This window comes from Engystomops pustulosus, unplaced genomic scaffold (assembly GCF_040894005.1).
Source record: "Engystomops pustulosus unplaced genomic scaffold, aEngPut4.maternal MAT_SCAFFOLD_173, whole genome shotgun sequence".
Taxonomy (NCBI): Eukaryota; Metazoa; Chordata; class Amphibia; order Anura; family Leptodactylidae; genus Engystomops; species Engystomops pustulosus.
In genome coordinates this window covers 121562-143152 of record NW_027285052.1, presented here as the reverse complement: position 1 = coordinate 143152, position 21591 = coordinate 121562, and the positions used below count along the sequence as shown (strand labels likewise).

The window sequence follows — 21591 nt, the reverse complement described above, 5'->3', positions numbered from 1 at the left end:
GTGTGATAGACGGCGGGAGTGATGCGCTGCGTGTGATAGACGGCGGGAGTGATGCGCTGCGTGTGATAGACGGCGGGAGTGATGCGCTGCGTGTGATAGACGGCGGGAGTGATGCGCTGCGTGTGATAGACGGCGGGAGTGATGCGCTGCGTGTGATAGACGGCGGGAGTGATGCGCTGCGTGTGATAGACGGCGGGAGTGATGCGCTGCGTGTGATAGACGGCGGGAGTGATGCGCTGCGTGTGATAGACGGCGGGAGTGATGCGCTGCGTGTGATAGACGGCGGGAGTGATGCGCTGCGTGTGATAGACGGCGGGAGTGATGCGCTGCGTGTGATAGACGGCGGGAGTGATGCGCTGCGTGTGATAGACGGCGGGAGTGATGCGCTGCGTGTGATAGACGGCGGGAGTGATGCGCTGCGTGTGATAGACGGCGGGAGTGATGCGCTGCGTGTGATAGACGGCGGGAGTGATGCGCTGCGTGTGATAGACGGCGGGAGTGATGCGCTGCGTGTGATAGACGGCGGGAGTGATGCGCTGCGTGTGATAGACGGCGGGAGTGATGCGCTGCGTGTGATAGACGGCGGGAGTGATGCGCTGCGTGTGATAGACGGCGGGAGTGATGCGCTGCGTGTGATAGACGGCGGGAGTGATGCGCTGCGTGTGATAGACGGCGGGAGTGATGCGCTGCGTGTGATAGACGGCGGGAGTGATGCGCTGCGTGTGATAGACGGCGGGAGTGATGCGCTGCGTGTGATAGACGGCGGGAGTGATGCGCTGCGTGTGATAGACGGCGGGAGTGATGCGCTGCGTGTGATAGACGGCGGGAGTGATGCGCTGCGTGTGATAGACGGCGGGAGTGATGCGCTGCGTGTGATAGACGGCGGGAGTGATGCGCTGCGTGTGATAGACGGCGGGAGTGATGCGCTGCGTGTGATAGACGGCGGGAGTGATGCGCTGCGTGTGATAGACGGCGGGAGTGATGCGCTGCGTGTGATAGACGGCGGGAGTGATGCGCTGCGTGTGATAGACGGCGGGAGTGATGCGCTGCGTGTGATAGACGGCGGGAGTGATGCGCTGCGTGTGATAGACGGCGGGAGTGATGCGCTGCGTGTGATAGACGGCGGGAGTGATGCGCTGCGTGTGATAGACGGCGGGAGTGATGCGCTGCGTGTGATAGACGGCGGGAGTGATGCGCTGCGTGTGATAGACGGCGGGAGTGATGCGCTGCGTGTGATAGACGGCGGGAGTGATGCGCTGCGTGTGATAGACGGCGGGAGTGATGCGCTGCGTGTGATAGACGGCGGGAGTGATGCGCTGCGTGTGATAGACGGCGGGAGTGATGCGCTGCGTGTGATAGACGGCGGGAGTGATGCGCTGCGTGTGATAGACGGCGGGAGTGATGCGCTGCGTGTGATAGACGGCGGGAGTGATGCGCTGCGTGTGATAGACGGCGGGAGTGATGCGCTGCGTGTGATAGACGGCGGGAGTGATGCGCTGCGTGTGATAGACGGCGGGAGTGATGCGCTGCGTGTGATAGACGGCGGGAGTGATGCGCTGCGTGTGATAGACGGCGGGAGTGATGCGCTGCGTGTGATAGACGGCGGGAGTGATGCGCTGCGTGTGATAGACGGCGGGAGTGATGCGCTGCGTGTGATAGACGGCGGGAGTGATGCGCTGCGTGTGATAGACGGCGGGAGTGATGCGCTGTGTGTGTGTGTGATAGATGATGGGAGTGATACCCTGTGTGTGTGATAGATGATGGGAGTGATGCACTGTGTGTGTGTGTGATATATGATGGGAGTGATGCACTGTGTGTGTGTGTGATATATGATGGGAGTGATGCGCTGTGTGTGTGTGTGTGATAGATGATGGGAGTGATGCACTGTGTGTGTGTGTGTGTGATAGATGATGGGAGTGATGCGCTGTGTGTGTGTGTGATAGATGATGGGAGTGATGCGCTGTGTGTGTGTGTGATAGATGACGGGAGTGATGCGCTGTGTGTGTGTGTGATAGATGATGGGAGTGATGCGCTGTGTGTGTGTGTGTGATAGATGATGGGAGTGATGCGCTGTGTGTGTGTGTGTGATAGATGATGGGAGTGATGCACTGTGTGTGTGTGTGTGATAGATGACGGGAGTGATGCACTGTGTGTGTGTGTGTGATAGATGACGGGAGTGATGCACTGTGTGTGTGTGTGATAGATGATGGGAGTGATGCGCTGTGTGTGTGTGTGTGTGTGTGTGATAGATGACGGGAGTGATGCACTGTGTGTGTGTGTGATAGATGATGGGAGTGATGCACTGTGTGTGTGTGATAGATGATGGGAGTGATGCACTGTGTGTGTGTGTGTGATAGATGACGGGAGTGATGCGCTGTGTGTGTGTGTGATAGATGACGGGAGTGATGCGCTGTGTGTGTGTGTGTGATAGATGATGGGAGTGATGCACTGTGTGTGTGTGTGATAGATGACGGGAGTGATGCGCTGTGTGTGTGTGTGTGTGTGTGATAGATGATGGGAGTGATGCACTGTGTGTGTGTGTGTGATAGATGATGGGAGTGATGCACTGTGTGTGTGTGTGTGATAGATGACGGGAGTGATGCACTGTGTGTGTGTGTGTGATAGATGACGGGAGTGATGCGCTGTGTGTGTGTGTGATAGATGACGGGAGTGTTGCACTGTGTGTGTGTGTGATAGATGATGGGAGTGATGCACTGTGTGTGTGTGTGATAGATGATGGGAGTGATGCACTGTGTGTGTGATAGATGATGGGAGTGATGCACTGTGTGTGTGTGTGTGTGATAGATGATGGGAGTGATGCACTGTGTGTGTGTGTGTGATAGATGACGGGAGTGATGCACTGTGTGTGTGTGTGTGATAGATGACGGGAGTGATGCACTGTGTGTGTGTGTGATAGATGACGGGAGTGATGCACTGTGTGTGTGTGTGTGATAGATGACGGGAGTGATGCACTGTGTGTGTGTGTGTGATAGATGACGGGAGTGATGCACTGTGTGTGTGTGTGTGTGATAGATGATGGGAGTGATGCACTGTGTGTGTGTGTGATAGATGACGGGAGTGTTGCACTGTGTGTGTGATAGATGATGGGAGTGATGCACTGTGTGTGTGTGTGATAGATGACGGGAGTGATGCACTGTGTGTGTGTGTGATAGATGACGGGAGTGATGCACTGTGTGTGTGTGTGTGATAGATGATGGGAGTGATGCGCTGTGTGTGTGTGTGTGATAGATGATGGGAGTGATGCGCTGTGTGTGTGTGTGTGTGTGATAGATGACGGGAGTGATGCACTGTGTGTGTGTGTGTGATAGATGACGGGAGTGATGCACTGTGTGTGTGTGTGTGTGATAGATGATGGGAGTGATGCACTGTGTGTGTGTGTGATAGATGACGGGAGTGTTGCACTGTGTGTGTGATAGATGATGGGAGTGATGCACTGTGTGTGTGTGTGATAGATGACGGGAGTGATGCACTGTGTGTGTGTGTGATAGATGACGGGAGTGATGCGCTGTGTGTGTGTGTGTGATAGATGATGGGAGTGATGCGCTGTGTGTGTGTGTGATAGATGATGGGAGTGATGCGCTGTGTGTGTGTGTGTGATAGATGATGGGAGTGATGCGCTGTGTGTGTGTGTGATAGATGACGGGAGTGATGCGCTGTGTGTGTGTGTGTGTGTGTGATAGATGATGGGAGTGATGCGCTGTGTGTGTGTGATAGATGATGGGAGTGATGCGCTGTGTGTGTGTGATAGATGATGGGAGTGATGCACTGTGTGTGTGTGTGTGATAGATGATGGGAGTGATGCACTGTGTGTGTGTGATAGATGATGGGAGTGATGCACTGTGTGTGTGTGTGTGATAGATGATGGGAGTGATGCGCTGTGTGTGTGTGTGATAGATGACGGGAGTGATGCGCTGTGTGTGTGTGATAGATGATGGGAGTGATGCACTGTGTGTGTGTGTGATAGATGATGGGAGTGATGCACTGTGTGTGTGTGTGATAGATGATGGGAGTGATGCGCTGTGTGTGTGTGTGTGTGTGATAGATGACGGGAGTGATGCGCTGTGTGTGTGTGATAGATGATGGGAGTGATGCACTGTGTGTGTGTGTGTGATAGATGATGGGAGTGATGCACTGTGTGTGTGTGTGATAGATGACGGGAGTGATGCGCTGTGTGTGTGTGTGTGTGTGTGATAGATGATGGGAGTGATGCGCTGTGTGTGTGTGTGTGTGATAGATGATGGGAGTGATGCACTGTGTGTGTGTGTGTGATAGATGACGGGAGTGATGCGCTGTGTGTGTGTGTGTGATAGATGATGGGAGTGATGCGCTGTGTGTGTGTGTGATAGATGATGGGAGTGATGCACTGTGTGTGTGTGTGATAGATGACGGGAGTGATGCACTGTGTGTGTGTGTGATAGATGACGGGAGTGATGCACTGTGTGTGTGTGTGTGATAGATGACGGGAGTGATGCGCTGTGTGTGTGTGTGTGATAGATGATGGGAGTGATGCGCTGTGTGTGTGTGTGATAGATGATGGGAGTGATGCACTGTGTGTGTGTGTGATAGATGATGGGAGTGATGCACTGTGTGTGTGTGTGATAGATGATGGGAGTGATGCACTGTGTGTGTGTGTGTGTGATAGATGACGGGAGTGATGCACTGTGTGTGTGTGTGTGTGATAGATGACGGGAGTGATGCGCTGTGTGTGTGTGTGTGTGTGTGTGATAGATGACGGGAGTGATGCACTGTGTGTGTGTGTGTGATAGATGACGGGAGTGATGCACTGTGTGTGTGTGTGTGTGATAGATGACGGGAGTGATGCACTGTGTGTGTGTGTGTGTGATAGATGATGGGAGTGATGCACTGTGTGTGTGTGTGTGATAGATGATGGGAGTGATGCGCTGTGTGTGTGTGTGTGTGATAGATGATGGGAGTGATGCGCTGTGTGTGTGTGTGATAGATGATGGGAGTGATGCGCTGTGTGTGTGTGTGATAGATGATGGGAGTGATGCGCTGTGTGTGTGTGTGATAGATGATGGGAGTGATGCGCTGTGTGTGTGTGTGTGATAGATGATGGGAGTGATGCGCTGTGTGTGTGTGTGTGTGTGTGATAGATGATGGGAGTGATGCACTGTGTGTGTGTGTGTGTGATAGATGATGGGAGTGATGCGCTGTGTGTGTGTGTGATAGATGATGGGAGTGATACCCTGTGTGTGTGTGTGTGATAGATGATGGGAGTGATGCACTGTGTGTGTGTGTGTGTGTGTGATAGATGATGGGAGTGATGCACTGTGTGTGTGTGTGTGATAGATGATGGGAGTGATGCGCTGTGTGTGTGTGTGTGTGTGTGTGTGATAGATGATGGGAGTGATGCACTGTGTGTGTGTGTGTGTGATAGATGATGGGAGTGATGCACTGTGTGTGTGTGTGTGATAGATGATGGGAGTGATGCACTGTGTGTGTGTGTGATAGATGATGGGAGTGATGCACTGTGTGTGTGTGTGTGTGATAGATGATGGGAGTGATGCGCTGTGTGTGTGTGTGTGTGTGTGATAGATGACGGGAGTGATGCGCTGTGTGTGTGTGTGTGTGTGTGATAGATGATGGGAGTGATGCGCTGTGTGTGTGTGTGTGTGTGTGTGTGTGTGTGATAGATGATGGGAGTGATGCACTGTGTGTGTGTGTGTGATAGATGATGGGAGTGATGCACTGTGTGTGTGTGTGATAGATGATGGGAGTGATGCACTGTGTGTGTGTGATAGATGATGGGAGTGATGCACTGTGTGTGTGTGTGATAGATGATGGGAGTGATGCGCTGTGTGTGTGTGTGATAGATGATGGGAGTGATGCACTGTGTGTGTGTGTGATAGATGATGGGAGTGATGCACTGTGTGTGTGTGTGATAGATGATGGGAGTGATGCACTGTGTGTGTGTGTGTGATAGATGACGGGAGTGATGCACTGTGTGTGTGTGTGTGATAGATGATGGGAGTGATGCACTGTGTGTGTGTGTGATAGATGATGGGAGTGATGCACTGTGTGTGTGTGTGATAGATGATGGGAGTGATGCACTGTGTGTGTGTGTGTGATAGATGACGGGAGTGATGCGCTGTGTGTGTGTGTGTGATAGATGACGGGAGTGATGCACTGTGTGTGTGTGTGATAGATGATGGGAGTGATGCGCTGTGTGTGTGTGTGTGATAGATGATGGGAGTGATGCACTGTGTGTGTGTGTGTGTGATAGATGATGGGAGTGATGCACTGTGTGTGTGTGTGTGATAGATGATGGGAGTGATGCACTGTGTGTGTGTGTGATAGATGATGGGAGTGATGCACTGTGTGTGTGTGTGTGTGATAGATGATGGGAGTGATGCGCTGTGTGTGTGTGTGTGTGATAGATGATGGGAGTGATGCGCTGTGTGTGTGTGTGTGTGTGTGATAGATGATGGGAGTGATGCACTGTGTGTGTGTGTGTGATAGATGATGGGAGTGATGCACTGTGTGTGTGTGTGTGATAGATGATGGGAGTGATGCACTGTGTGTGTGTGATAGATGATGGGAGTGATGCACTGTGTGTGTGTGTGATAGATGATGGGAGTGATGCACTGTGTGTGTGTGTGATAGATGATGGGAGTGATGCGCTGTGTGTGTGTGTGATAGATGATGGGAGTGATGCGCTGTGTGTGTGTGATAGATGATGGGAGTGATGCACTGTGTGTGTGTGTGTGATAGATGACGGGAGTGATGCGCTGTGTGTGTGTGTGATAGATGATGGGAGTGATACCCTGTGTGTGTGTGTGATAGATGACGGGAGTGATGCACTGTGTGTGTGTGTGTGATAGATGATGGGAGTGATGCACTGTGTGTGTGTGTGTGATAGATGACGGGAGTGATGCACTGTGTGTGTGATAGATGATGGGAGTGATGCACTGTGTGTGTGTGATAGATGATGGGAGTGATGCGCTGTGTGTGTGTGTGTGATAGATGATGGGAGTGATGCACTGTGTGTGTGTGTGATAGATGATGGGAGTGATGCACTGTGTGTGTGTGTGTGATAGATGATGGGAGTGATGCACTGTGTGTGTGTGATAGATGATGGGAGTGATGCACTGTGTGTGTGTGTGTGATAGATGATGGGAGTGATGCGCTGTGTGTGTGTGTGTGATAGATGATGGGAGTGATGCACTGTGTGTGTGTGTGATAGATGATGGGAGTGATGCACTGTGTGTGTGTGTGTGTGATAGATGACGGGAGTGATGCACTGTGTGTGTGTGTGATAGATGACGGGAGTGATGCACTGTGTGTGTGATAGATGACGGGAGTGATGCACTGTGTGTGTGTGTGTGATAGATGATGGGAGTGATGCGCTGTGTGTGTGTGTGTGATAGATGACGGGAGTGATGCACTGTGTGTGTGTGTGTGATAGATGATGGGAGTGATGCGCTGTGTGTGTGTGATAGATGATGGGAGTGATGCGCTGTGTGTGTGTGTGTGATAGATGATGGGAGTGATGCACTGTGTGTGTGTGTGTGATAGATGATGGGAGTGATGCACTGTGTGTGTGTGATAGATGATGGGAGTGATGCACTGTGTGTGTGATAGATGATGGGAGTGATGCACTGTGTGTGTGATAGATGATGGGAGTGATGCACTGTGTGTGTGTGTGTGATAGATGACGGGAGTGATGCACTGTGTGTGTGTGTGTGTGTGTGATAGATGATGGGAGTGATGCACTGTGTGTGTGTGTGTGATAGATGATGGGAGTGATGCACTGTGTGTGTGTGTGATAGATGATGGGAGTGATACCCTGTGTGTGTGATAGATGATGGGAGTGATGCACTGTGTGTGTGTGTGTGATAGATGATGGGAGTGATGCACTGTGTGTGTGTGTGATAGATGACGGGAGTGATGCGCTGTGTGTGTGATAGATGACGGGAGTGATGCACTGTGTGTGTGTGTGATAGATGACGGGAGTGATGCACTGTGTGTGTGTGTGATAGATGATGGGAGTGATGCGCTGTGTGTGTGTGTGATAGATGATGGGAGTGATGCGCTGTGTGTGTGTGTGTGTGATAGATGATGGGAGTGATGCACTGTGTGTGTGTGTGTGTGATAGATGACGGGAGTGATGCACTGTGTGTGTGTGTGTGTGTGTGATAGATGATGGGAGTGATGCGCTGTGTGTGTGTGTGATAGATGATGGGAGTGATACCCTGTGTGTGTGTGTGTGATAGATGATGGGAGTGATACCCTGTGTGTGTGTGTGTGATAGATGACGGGAGTGATGCACTGTGTGTGTGTGTGATAGATGATGGGAGTGATGCGCTGTGTGTGTGTGTGATAGATGATGGGAGTGATGCGCTGTGTGTGTGTGTGTGTGATAGATGATGGGAGTGATACCCTGTGTGTGTGTGTGTGATAGATGATGGGAGTGATGCGCTGTGTGTGTGTGTGTGTGTGTGTGATAGATGACGGGAGTGATGCACTGTGTGTGTGTGTGATAGATGATGGGAGTGATGCACTGTGTGTGTGTGTGATATATGATGGGAGTGATGCGCTGTGTGTGTGTGTGTGTGTGTGATAGATGACGGGAGTGATGCACTGTGTGTGTGTGTGATAGATGATGGGAGTGATGCACTGTGTGTGTGTGTGTGTGTGTGTGATAGATGACGGGAGTGATGCACTGTGTGTGTGTGTGTGTGTGATAGATGATGGGAGTGATGCGCTGTGTGTGTGTGTGATAGATGATGGGAGTGATGCACTGTGTGTGTGTGTGATAGATGATGGGAGTGATGCGCTGTGTGTGTGTGTGATAGATGATGGGAGTGATGCGCTGTGTGTGTGTGTGATAGATGATGGGAGTGATGCGCTGTGTGTGTGTGTGATAGATGATGGGAGTGATGCGCTGTGTGTGTGTGTGATAGATGATGGGAGTGATGCGCTGTGTGTGTGTGATAGATGATGGGAGTGATGCACTGTGTGTGTGTGTGTGATAGATGATGGGAGTGATGCACTGTGTGTGTGTGTGATAGATGATGGGAGTGATGCACTGTGTGTGTGTGTGTGATAGATGACGGGAGTGATGCGCTGTGTGTGTGTGATATATGATGGGAGTGATGCGCTGTGTGTGTGTGTGTGTGTGATAGATGATGGGAGTGATGCACTGTGTGTGTGTGTGTGTGATAGATGATGGGAGTGATGCGCTGTGTGTGTGTGTGTGATAGATGATGGGAGTGATGCACTGTGTGTGTGTGTGATAGATGATGGGAGTGATGCGCTGTGTGTGTGTGTGATAGATGACGGGAGTGATGCACTGTGTGTGTGATAGATGATGGGAGTGATGCACTGTGTGTGTGTGTGTGATAGATGATGGGAGTGATGCGCTGTGTGTGTGTGTGTGTGATAGATGATGGGAGTGATGCGCTGTGTGTGTGTGTGTGTGTGTGTGATAGATGATGGGAGTGATGCGCTGTGTGTGTGTGTGATAGATGATGGGAGTGATGCGCTGTGTGTGTGTGTGATAGATGATGGGAGTGATGCACTGTGTGTGTGATAGATGATGGGAGTGATGCGCTGTGTGTGTGTGTGATAGATGATGGGAGTGATGCACTGTGTGTGTGATAGATGATGGGAGTGATGCGCTGTGTGTGTGTGTGATAGATGATGGGAGTGATGCACTGTGTGTGTGTGTGATAGATGATGGGAGTGATGCACTGTGTGTGTGTGTGTGATAGATGATGGGAGTGATGCACTGTGTGTGTGTGTGTGTGTGTGATAGATGATGGGAGTGATGCACTGTGTGTGTGTGTGATAGATGATGGGAGTGATGCACTGTGTGTGTGTGTGTGATAGATGACGGGAGTGATGCACTGTGTGTGTGTGTGTGTGTGTGATAGATGATGGGAGTGATGCGCTGTGTGTGTGTGTGTGATAGATGATGGGAGTGATGCACTGTGTGTGTGTGTGATAGATGATGGGAGTGATGCACTGTGTGTGTGTGTGATAGATGATGGGAGTGATGCACTGTGTGTGTGTGTGTGTGTGTGATAGATGATGGGAGTGATGCGCTGTGTGTGTGTGTGTGATAGATGATGGGAGTGATGCACTGTGTGTGTGTGTGATAGATGACCGGAGTGATGCACTGTGTGTGTGATAGATGATGGGAGTGATGCGCTGTGTGTGTGTGTGATAGATGACGGGAGTGATGCACTGTGTGTGTGATAGATGATGGGAGTGATGCACTGTGTGTGTGTGTGATAGATGACGGGAGTGATGCGCTGTGTGTGTGTGTGATAGATGATGGGAGTGATGCACTGTGTGTGTGTGTGATAGATGACGGGAGTGATGCACTGTGTGTGTGTGTGATAGATGATGGGAGTGATGCACTGTGTGTGTGATAGATGATGGGAGTGATGCACTGTGTGTGTGTGTGATAGATGATGGGAGTGATGCGCTGTGTGTGTGTGTGATAGATGACGGGAGTGATGCACTGTGTGTGTGTGTGTGTGTGTGTGATAGATGATGGGAGTGATGCACTGTGTGTGTGTGTGATAGATGATGGGAGTGATGCACTGTGTGTGTGTGTGATAGATGACGGGAGTGATGCGCTGTGTGTGTGTGTGATAGATGATGGGAGTGATGCACTGTGTGTGTGTGTGTGATAGATGATGGGAGTGATGCACTGTGTGTGTGTGTGTGTGTGTGATAGATGACGGGAGTGATGCACTGTGTGTGTGTGTGTGTGTGTGATAGATGATGGGAGTGATGCACTGTGTGTGTGTGTGTGTGTGTGATAGATGATGGGAGTGATGCGCTGTGTGTGTGTGTGTGATAGATGATGGGAGTGATGCGCTGTGTGTGTGTGTGTGTGTGATAGATGACGGGAGTGATGCGCTGTGTGTGTGATAGATGATGGGAGTGATGCACTGTGTGTGTGTGTGTGTGTGATAGATGACGGGAGTGATGCACTGTGTGTGTGTGTGTGTGTGATAGATGATGGGAGTGATGCACTGTGTGTGTGTGTGATAGATGATGGGAGTGATGCGCTGTGTGTGTGTGTGTGTGTGTGTGTGTGTGTGATAGATGATGGGAGTGATGCGCTGTGTGTGTGTGTGTGATAGATGATGGGAGTGATGCGCTGTGTGTGTGTGTGTGATAGATGACGGGAGTGATGCACTGTGTGTGTGTGTGTGTGATAGATGATGGGAGTGATGCACTGTGTGTGTGTGATAGATGATGGGAGTGATACCCTGTGTGTGTGTGTGTGATAGATGATGGGAGTGATGCGCTGTGTGTGTGTGTGATAGATGATGGGAGTGATGCGCTGTGTGTGTGTGTGATAGATGATGGGAGTGATGCACTGTGTGTGTGTGTGATAGATGACGGGAGTGATGCACTGTGTGTGTGTGTGTGTGTGATAGATGACGGGAGTGATGCGCTGTGTGTGTGTGTGTGTGTGTGTGATAGATGATGGGAGTGATGCACTGTGTGTGTGTGTGATAGATGACGGGAGTGATGCACTGTGTGTGTGTGTGATAGATGACGGGAGTGATGCACTGTGTGTGTGTGTGTGATAGATGACGGGAGTGATGCGCTGTGTGTGTGTGTGATAGATGATGGGAGTGATGCGCTGTGTGTGTGTGATAGATGATGGGAGTGATGCGCTGTGTGTGTGTGTGATAGATGACGGGAGTGATGCACTGTGTGTGTGTGTGTGATAGATGACGGGAGTGATGCACTGTGTGTGTGTGTGATAGATGATGGGAGTGATGCGCTGTGTGTGTGTGATAGATGATGGGAGTGATACCCTGTGTGTGTGTGTGTGATAGATGATGGGAGTGATGCACTGTGTGTGTGTGTGTGTGTGTGATAGATGATGGGAGTGATACCCTGTGTGTGTGTGTGTGTGTGATAGATGATGGGAGTGATACCCTGTGTGTGTGTGTGTGATAGATGATGGGAGTGATGCGCTGTGTGTGTGTGTGTGTGTGTGATAGATGATGGGAGTGATGCGCTGTGTGTGTGTGTGTGATAGATGATGGGAGTGATGCACTGTGTGTGTGTGTGTGTGTGATAGATGATGGGAGTGATGCACTGTGTGTGTGTGTGTGTGTGTGATAGATGACGGGAGTGATGCGCTGTGTGTGTGTGTGATAGATGACGGGAGTGATGCGCTGTGTGTGTGTGTGATAGATGATGGGAGTGATGCACTGTGTGTGTGTGTGATAGATGATGGGAGTGATGCACTGTGTGTGTGTGTGAGATAGATGATGGGAGTGATGCACTGTGTGTGTGTGTGTGTGTGATAGATGATGGGAGTGATGCACTGTGTGTGTGTGTGTGATAGATGATGGGAGTGATGCACTGTGTGTGTGTGTGTGATAGATGATGGGAGTGATGCACTGTGTGTGTGTGTGATAGATGATGGGAGTGATGCGCTGTGTGTGTGTGTGATAGATGATGGGAGTGATGCGCTGTGTGTGTGTGTGATAGATGATGGGAGTGATGCACTGTGTGTGTGTGTGTGATAGATGATGGGAGTGATGCACTGTGTGTGTGTGTGTGATAGATGATGGGAGTGATGCACTGTGTGTGTGATAGATGATGGGAGTGATGCGCTGTGTGTGTGTGATAGATGACGGGAGTGATGCACTGTGTGTGTGTGTGTGTGATAGATGATGGGAGTGATGCGCTGTGTGTGTGTGTGTGTGTGTGTGTGTGATAGATGATGGGAGTGATGCGCTGTGTGTGTGTGTGTGATAGATGATGGGAGTGATGCGCTGTGTGTGTGTGTGTGATAGATGACGGGAGTGATGCACTGTGTGTGTGTGTGTGATAGATGACGGGAGTGATGCACTGTGTGTGTGTGTGTGATAGATGATGGGAGTGATGCACTGTGTGTGTGTGTGATAGATGACGGGAGTGATGCGCTGTGTGTGTGTGTGATAGATGATGGGAGTGATGCACTGTGTGTGTGTGTGATAGATGATGGGAGTGATGCCCTGTGTGTGTGTGTGATAGATGATGGGAGTGATGCGCTGTGTGTGTGTGTGTGTGATAGATGATGGGAGTGATGCACTGTGTGTGTGTGTGATAGATGATGGGAGTGATGCACTGTGTGTGTGTGTGATAGATGATGGGAGTGATGCACTGTGTGTGTGTGTGATAGATGATGGGAGTGATGCGCTGTGTGTGTGTGTGATAGATGATGGGAGTGATGCACTGTGTGTGTGTGTGATAGATGATGGGAGTGATGCACTGTGTGTGTGTGTGATAGATGATGGGAGTGATGCACTGTGTGTGTGATAGATGACGGGAGTGATGCCCTGTGTGTGTGTGTGATAGATGATGGGAGTGATGCGCTGTGTGTGTGTGTGATAGATGATGGGAGTGATGCACTGTGTGTGTGTGTGATAGATGACGGGAGTGATGCGCTGTGTGTGTGTGTGTGTGTGATAGATGATGGGAGTGATGCGCTGTGTGTGTGTGATAGATGACGGGAGTGATGCACTGTGTGTGTGTGTGTGATAGATGATGGGAGTGATGCGCTGTGTGTGTGTGTGATAGATGATGGGAGTGATGCGCTGTGTGTGTGTGTGTGTGTGTGTGATAGATGATGGGAGTGATGCGCTGTGTGTGTGTGTGTGTGTGTGATAGATGATGGGAGTGATGCGCTGTGTGTGTGTGTGTGTGTGTGATAGATGATGGGAGTGATGCACTGTGTGTGTGTGTGATAGATGATGGGAGTGATGCACTGTGTGTGTGATAGATGATGGGAGTGATGCACTGTGTGTGTGTGATAGATGATGGGAGTGATGCACTGTGTGTGTGTGATAGATGATGGGAGTGATGCACTGTGTGTGTGTGATAGATGATGGGAGTGATGCACTGTGTGTGTGATAGATGATGGGAGTGATGCACTGTGTGTGTGATAGATGATGGGAGTGATGCACTGTGTGTGTGTGATAGATGATGGGAGTGATGCACTGTGTGTGTGTGTGATAGATGATGGGAGTGATGCACTGTGTGTGTGTGTGATAGATGATGGGAGTGATGCACTGTGTGTGTGATAGATGATGGGAGTGATGCACTGTGTGTGTGATAGATGATGGGAGTGATGCACTGTGTGTGTGATAGATGATGGGAGTGATGCACTGTGTGTGTGATAGATGATGGGAGTGATGCACTGTGTGTGTGATAGATGATGGGAGTGATGCACTGTGTGTGTGATAGATGATGGGAGTGATGCACTGTGTGTGTGTGTGTGATAGATGATGGGAGTGATGCACTGTGTGTGTGTGTGTGATAGATGATGGGAGTGATGCACTGTGTGTGTGATAGATGATGGGAGTGATGCACTGTGTGTGTGATAGATGATGGGAGTGATGCACTGTGTGTGTGTGTGTGATAGATGATGGGAGTGATGCACTGTGTGTGTGATAGATGATGGGAGTGATGCACTGTGTGTGTGTGTGATAGATGATGGGAGTGATGCACTGTGTGTGTGTGTGATAGATGATGGGAGTGATGCACTGTGTGTGTGTGTGATAGATGATGGGAGTGATGCACTGTGTGTGTGATAGATGACGGGAGTGATGCACTGTGTGTGTGTGTGTGATAGATGACGGGAGTGATGCACTGTGTGTGTGTGTGATAGATGACGGGAGTGATGCACTGTGTGTGTGTGTGATAGATGATGGGAGTGATGCACTGTGTGTGTGTGTGATAGATGATGGGAGTGATGCACTGTGTGTGTGTGTGATAGATGATGGGAGTGATGCACTGTGTGTGTGTGTGATAGATGATGGGAGTGATGCACTGTGTGTGTGTGATAGATGATGGGAGTGATGCACTGTGTGTGTGTGATAGATGATGGGAGTGATGCACTGTGTGTGTGTGATAGATGATGGGAGTGATGCACTGTGTGTGTGTGATAGATGATGGGAGTGATGCACTGTGTGTGTGTGATAGATGACGGGAGTGATACCCTGTGTGTGTGATAGGTCAGAGTGAATGAACACCGGGCTGGGTTGCTGCAGCGCAGTAGTTTATTTCATTAGGAGCGCGGTGTGGACACTCACATGACCTCACCTGTAGTGCACACACTGGGGGTCACACGGTTCTGCCCCGTGTGACCCCTGAAATGTTTGGATAATAAAGTGTCTGAGTAGGGGGACAGGGTGGGGGTTGTAGTCATTCCTCCTGTGCCTTCAGCACAGCCCCCGGCCAGGCGTAACAGTCAGAGGGACATGTAATAGGATAACAATGGGGGCCTCGGGCAGCTCCACCTTCACGAGGCGCAGTCATGGGCGGGGCGTGGTGCAGGAGGCGGGGTCAGGCACTCCTCCAGCACGTCCACCACACTGCGGGCCTCGGGCAGCTCCACCTTCACGAGGCGCAGTCATGGGCGGGGCGTGGTGCAGGAGGCGGGGTCAGGCACTCCTCCAGCACACCCACCACACTGCGGGCCTCGGGCAGCTCCACCTTCACGAGGCGCAGTCATGGGCGGGGCGTGGTGCAGGAGGCGGGGTCAGGCACTCCTCCAGCACGCCCACCACACTGCGGGCCTCGGGCAGCTCCACCTTCACGAGGCGCAGTCATGTGCGGGGCGTGGTGCAGGAGGCGGGGTCAGGCACTCCTCCAGCACGCCCACCACACTGCAGGCCTCGGGCAGCTCCACCTTCACGAGGCGTAGTCATGGGCGGGGCGGGGCGTGGTGCAGGGGGCGGGGTCAGGCACTCCTCCAGCACGCCCACTACACTGCGGGCCTCGGGCAGCTCCACCTTCACGAGGCGCAGTCATGGGCGGGGCGTGGTGCAGGGGGCGGGGTCAGGCACTCCTCCAGCACGGCCACCACACTGCGGGCCTCGGGCAGCTCCACCTTCACGAGGCGCAGTCATGGGCGGGGCGTGGTGCAGGGGGCGGGGTCAGGCACTCCTCCAGCACGGCCACCACACTGCGGGCCTCGGGCAGCTCCACCTTCACGAGGCGTAGTCATGGGCGGGGCGGGGCGTGGTGCAGGGGGCGGGGTCAGGCACTCCTCCAGCACGCCCACCACACTGCGGGCCTCGGGCAGCTCCACCTTCACGAGGCGCAGTCATGGGCGGGGCGTGGTGCAGGGGGCGGGGTCAGGCACTCCTCCAGCACGGCCACCACACTGCGGGCCTCGGGCAGCTCCACCTTCACGATGCGCAGCAGGAGGTCGCCGTTCCCGCAGTTCTTCAGGAAGTTGTAGCAGCGGAAGAGGGAGTAATGGCTGCTCTCCGCCTGGCGGATCAGACGCTTCAGGATGTTCATGTCCTGAATGACCTGGGAGGGGGACAGCAGGACGGGGTCACACACCACACGCTGCCGCCTCCATGCTGCACACTGCCGCACCTCTCACCTTCAGCTTGAAGTTCTCCAGTTTCTGGCGGAAGAGGAAGGGGTTCCCTGCATCACAGGCGCTGAGAAAGACCTGCATCCAGGCCTCACAGAAGCGGTTACTGACTGCAGAGACAGGAGGAGAGCGTCAGCAGGGGAGGGGGGACCCATCCAAAATATAGGAGGAGAGCGTCAGCAGGGGAGGGGGGACCCATCCAAAATATAGGAGGAGAGCGTCAGCAGGGGAGGGGGACCCATCCAAAATATAGGAGGAGAGCGTCAGCAGGGGAGGGGGGACCCATCCAAAATATAGGAGGAGAGCGTCAGCAGGGGAGGGGGGGACCCATCCAAAATATAGGAGGAGAGCGTCAGCAGGGGAGGGGGACCCATCCAAAATATAGGAGGAGAGCGTCAGCAGGGGAGGGGGGACCCATCCAAAATATAGGAGGAGAGCGTCAGCAGGGGAGGGGGGACCCATCCAAAATATAGGAGGAGAGCGTCAGCAGGGGAGGGGGGACCCATCCAAATATAGGAGGAGAGCGTCAGCAGGGGATGGGGGACCCATCCAAATATAGGAGGAGAGCGTCAGCAGGGGAGGGGGGACCCATCCAAAATATAGGAGGAGAGCGTCAGCAGGGGAGGGGGGGACCCATCAAAATATAGGAGGAGAGCGTCAGCAGGGGAGGGGGGACCCATCCAAAATATAGGAGGAGAGCGTCAGCAGGGGATGGGGGACCCATCCAAAATATAGGAGGAGAGCGTCAGCAGGGGAGGGGGACCCATCCAAAATATAGGAGGAGAGCGTCAGCAGGGGAGGAGGGACCCATCCAAAATATAGGAGGAGAGCGTCAGCAGGGGAGGGGGGGACCCATCCAAAATATAGGAGGAGAGCGTCAGCAGGGGAGGGGGGACCCATCCAAATATAGGAGGAGAGCGTCAGCAGGGGATGGGGGACCCATCCAAAATATAGGAGGAGAGCGTCAGCAGGGGAGGGGGACCCATCCAAAATATAGGAGGAGAGCGTCAGCAGGGGAGGAGGACCCATCCAAAATATAGGAGGAGAGCGTCAGCAGGGGATGGGGGACCCATCCAAAATATAGGAGGAGAGCGTCAGCAGGGGAGGGGGGACCCATCCAAATATAGGAGGAGAGCGTCAGCAGGGGAGGGGGGGACCCATCCAAAATATAGGAGGAGAGCGTCAGCAGGGGAGGGGGGACCCATCCAAAATATAGGAGGAGAGCGTCAGCAGGGGAGGGGGGACCCATCCAAAATATAGGAGGAGAGCGTCAGCAGGGGAGGGGGGACCCATCCAAAATATAGGAGGAGAGCGTCAGCAGGGGAGGGGGGACCCATCCAAAATATAGGAGGAGAGCGTCAGCAGGGGAGGGGGGACCCATCATACAGGAGGAGAGCGTCAGCAGGGGAGGGGGGACCCATCAAACAGGAGGAGAGCGTCAGCAGGGGAGGGGGGACCCATCATACAGGAGGAGAGCGTCAGCAGGGAGGGGGGGACCCATCATACAGGAGGAGAGCGTCAGCAGGGGAGGGGGGACCATCATACAGGAGGAGAGCGTCAGCAGGGGAGGGGGACCATCATACAGGAGGAGAGCGTCAGCAGGGGAGGGCCATCATACAGGAGGAGAGCGTCAGCAGGGGAGGGGGGACCCATCATACAGGAGGAGAGCGTCAGCAGGGGAGGGGCCATCATACAGGAGGAGAGCGTCAGCAGGGGAGGGGGGACCATCATAGAGGAGGAGAGCGTCAGCAGGGGAGGGGGGACCCATCATACAGGAGGAGAGCGTCAGCAGGGGAGGGGGACCCATCATACAGGAGGAGAGCGTCAGCAGGGGAGGGGCCATCATAGAGGAGGAGAGCGTCAGCAGGGGAGGGGCCATCATAGAGGAGGAGAGCGTCAGCAGGGGAGGGGGGGGGGGACCATCAGAGGAGGAGAGCGTCAGCAGGGGAGGGGGGGGGACCATCATACAGGAGGAGAGCGTCAGCAGGGGAGGGGGACCCATCATACAGGAGGAGAGCGTCAGCAGGGGAGGGGCCATCATAGAGGAGGAGAGCGTCAGCAGGGGAGGGGGGGGGGGACCATCATAGAGGAGGAGAGCGTCAGCAGGGGAGGGGGACCCATCATACAGGAGGAGAGCGTCAGCAGGGGAGGGGGGACCCATCATACAGGAGGAGAGCGTCAGCAGGGGAGGGGCCATCATAGAGGAGGAGAGCGTCAGCAGGGGAGGGGGGGGGGGGACCATCATAGAGGAGGAGAGCGTCAGCAGGGGAGGGGGGCCCATCATACAGGAGGAGAGCGTCAGCAGGGGAGGGGCCACATAGAGGAGGAGAGCGTCAGCAGGGGAGGGGGGGGGGGACCATCATAGAGGAGGAGAGCGTCAGCAGGGGAGGGGGGACCATCATACAGGAGGAGAGCGTCAGCAGGGGAGGGGGGACCCATCATACAGGAGGAGCGCGTCAGCAGGGAGGGGCCATCATAGAGGAGGAGAGCGTCAGCAGGGAGGGGGACCCATCATTACAGAGGAGAGCGTCAGGGGAGGGGGGGACCCATCATACAGAGAGAGCGTCAGCAGGGGAGGGGGACCATCAGGGAGGAAGGGGCGGGGACCATCATACAGGGAGAGAGCGTCAGCAGGGGGGACCATCATACAGGAGGAGAGCGTCAGCTGGGAGGGGCCATCATACAGGAGGAGAGCGTCAGCAGGGGGGCCATCATACAGGAGGAGAGCGTCAGCAGGGGAGGGGCCATCATACAGGAGGAGAGCGTCAGCAGGGGAGGGGGGACCCATCATACAGGAGGAGAGCGTCAGCAGGGGAGGGGCCATCATAGAGGAGGAGAGCGTCAGCAGGGGAGGGGGGGGGACCATCATAGAGGAGGAGAGCGTCAGCAGGGGAGGGGGGGACCATCATACAGGAGGAGAGCGTCAGCAGGGAGGGGCCATCATAGAGGAGGAGAGCGTCAGCAGGGGAGGGGGGACCATCATAGAGGAGGAGAGCGTCAGCAGGGGAGGGGGGGACCCATCATACAGGAGGAGCGCGTCAGCAGGGAGGGGCCCATCATAGAGGAGGAGAGCGTCAGCAGGGGAGGGGGGACCCATCATACAGGAGGAGAGCGTCAGCAGGGGAGGGGGGGGACCATCATACAGGAGGAAGCGTCAGCAGGGAGGGGCCATCATAGAGGAGGAGAGCGTCAGCAGGGGAGGGGGGAGCAGGGGAGGGGGGACCCATCATACAGGAGGAGAGCGTCAGCAGGGGAGGGAGGACCCATCATACAGGAGGAGAGCGTCAGCAGGGGAGGGAGGACCCATCATAGAGGAGGAGAGCGTCAGCAGGGGAGGGGGGACCATCATACAGGAGGAGAGCGTCAGCAGGGGGAGGGGGCCATCATACAGGAGGAGAGCGTCAGCAGGGGGGAGGGGCCATCATACAGGAGGAGAGCGTCAGCAGGGAGGGGCCATCATACAGGAGGAGAGCGTCAGCAGGGGAGGGAGGACCCATCATTGAGGAGGAGAGCGTCAGCAGGGGAGGGAGGACCCATCATTGAGGAGGAGAGCGTCAGCAGGGGAGGGGGGACCCATCATACAGGAGGAGAGCGTCAGCAGGGGAGGGAGGACCCATCATACAGGAGGAGAGCGTCAGCAGGGGAGGTGGGACCATCAGAGGAGAGCGTCAGCAGGGGAGGGGGACCCATCATACAGGAGGAGAGCGTCAGCAGGGGAGGGGGGGACCCATCATACAGGAGGAGAGCGTCAGCAGGGGGGAGGGGCCATCATACAGGAGGAGAGCGTCAGCAGGGGAGGGAGGGACCCATCATACAGGAGGAGAGCGTCAGCAGGGGAGGGGGGGGACCCATCATACAGGAGGAGAGCGTCAGCAGGGAGGGGGGGACCATCATACAGGAGGAGAGCGTCAGCAGGGGAGGGGGGACCATCATACAGGAGGAGAGCGTCAGCAGGGGAGGGAGGACCCATCATACAGGAGGAGAGCGTCAGCAGGGGAGGGGGGGGACCCATCATACAGGAGGAGAGCGTCAGCAGGGGAGGGGGGGACCATCATACAGGAGGAGAGCGTCAGCAGGGGAGGGGCCATCATACAGGAGGAGAGCGTCAGCAGGGGAGGGGGGACCATCATACAGGAGGAGAGCGTCAGCAGGGAGGGGCCATCATAGAGGAGGAGAGCGTCAGCAGGGGAGGGGGGGGACCCATCATACAGGAGGAGAGCGTCAGCAGGGGGGAGGGGCCATCATACAGGAGGAGAGCATCAGCAGGGGAGGGGGGACCATCATACAGGAGGAGAGCGTCAGCAGGGGAGGGGGGACCCATCATACAGGAGGAGAGCGTCAGCAGGGGAGGGGCCATCATACAGGAGGAGAGCGTCAGCAGGGGAGGGGGGACCCATCATACAGGAGGAGAGCGTCAGCAGGGGAGGGGCCATCATAGAGGAGGAGAGCGTCAGCAGGGGAGGGGGGACCATCATAGAGGAGGAGAGCGTCAGCAGGGGAGGGGGGACCATCATAGAGGAGGAGAGCAGACACTTGTGGGGTCTCACCTGCGCCCTCCAGCTGCGGGTGCCCGTCCTTGCAGTCCAGGGTGACAGCGCTGCGCTGGCGCTCGGTCATTGCGATGCACAGGGGGGTCATGGTGCCCTCCTGCACCAGACCCTGCAGCCCGGCCGAGCTCAGGAACCTGCAGCACAGGGGGAGGGGCAGTCACAGATGTGCAGGGGGAGGGGCTCGAGCAGGGGGAGGGGTCACTCACCTGCTGACGTCATTCTGCATCCGCTCACTGGAGTTAATGACTTCCACAGGAGTAAAGCTCAGCGCCTGCGGGGTAACACACGGGGTCACTACAGCCCCCCAGGTGTATTGGGGTCTCACCGCCTGCAGCACAGGTGTCACAAGCAGCCCCCCAGGTGTATTGGGGTCTCACCCCCTGCAGCACAGGTGTCACATGTAGCCCCCCAGGTGTATTGGGGTCTCACCGCCTGCAGCACAGGTGTCACTACAGCCCCCCAGGTGTATTGGGGTCTCACCGCCTGCAGCACAGGTGTCACTACAGCCCCCCAGGTGTATTGGGGTCTCACCGCCTGCAGCACAGGTGTCACAAGCAGCCCCCCAGGTGTATTGGGGTCTCACCCCCTGCAGCACAGGTGTCACATGTAGCCCCCCAGGTGTATTGGGGTCTCACCGCGTGC

At 54.6% G+C, this 21591-nt stretch overlaps 1 protein-coding gene across 1 annotated transcript; it reads right to left on the bottom strand.

The window, feature by feature from the left end:
• Positions 1-15050: 15050 nt before the first annotated feature.
• On the bottom strand, positions 15051-21240 carry LOC140108719 (protein Njmu-R1-like). Its single transcript, XM_072131910.1, has 4 exons — positions 21156-21240; positions 20947-21083; positions 16406-16509; positions 15051-16329 (listed from the first exon to the last, which is right to left on the bottom strand). Exons 1-4 carry the CDS (start codon positions 21173-21175, stop codon positions 16105-16107), a joined length of 486 nt encoding a protein of 161 aa, XP_071988011.1. The 5' UTR covers positions 21176-21240; the 3' UTR covers positions 15051-16104.
• Positions 21241-21591: the final 351 nt, after the last annotated feature.

Bases quoted from the DNA above. Each gene is read 5' to 3' on its own strand.
- LOC140108719 (XM_072131910.1), bottom strand. From the start codon at position 21,175: ATGCAGAATGACGTCAGCAG. The intron at 21,084-21,155 runs GTGAGTGACCCC...CCTGTGCTGCAG, and splicing joins ATGCAGAATGACGTCAGCAG to GTTCCTGAGCTCGGCCGGGC. The intron at 16,510-20,946 runs GTGAGACCCCAC...CTGTCTCTGCAG, and splicing joins CCCGCAGCTGGAGGGCGCAG to TCAGTAACCGCTTCTGTGAG.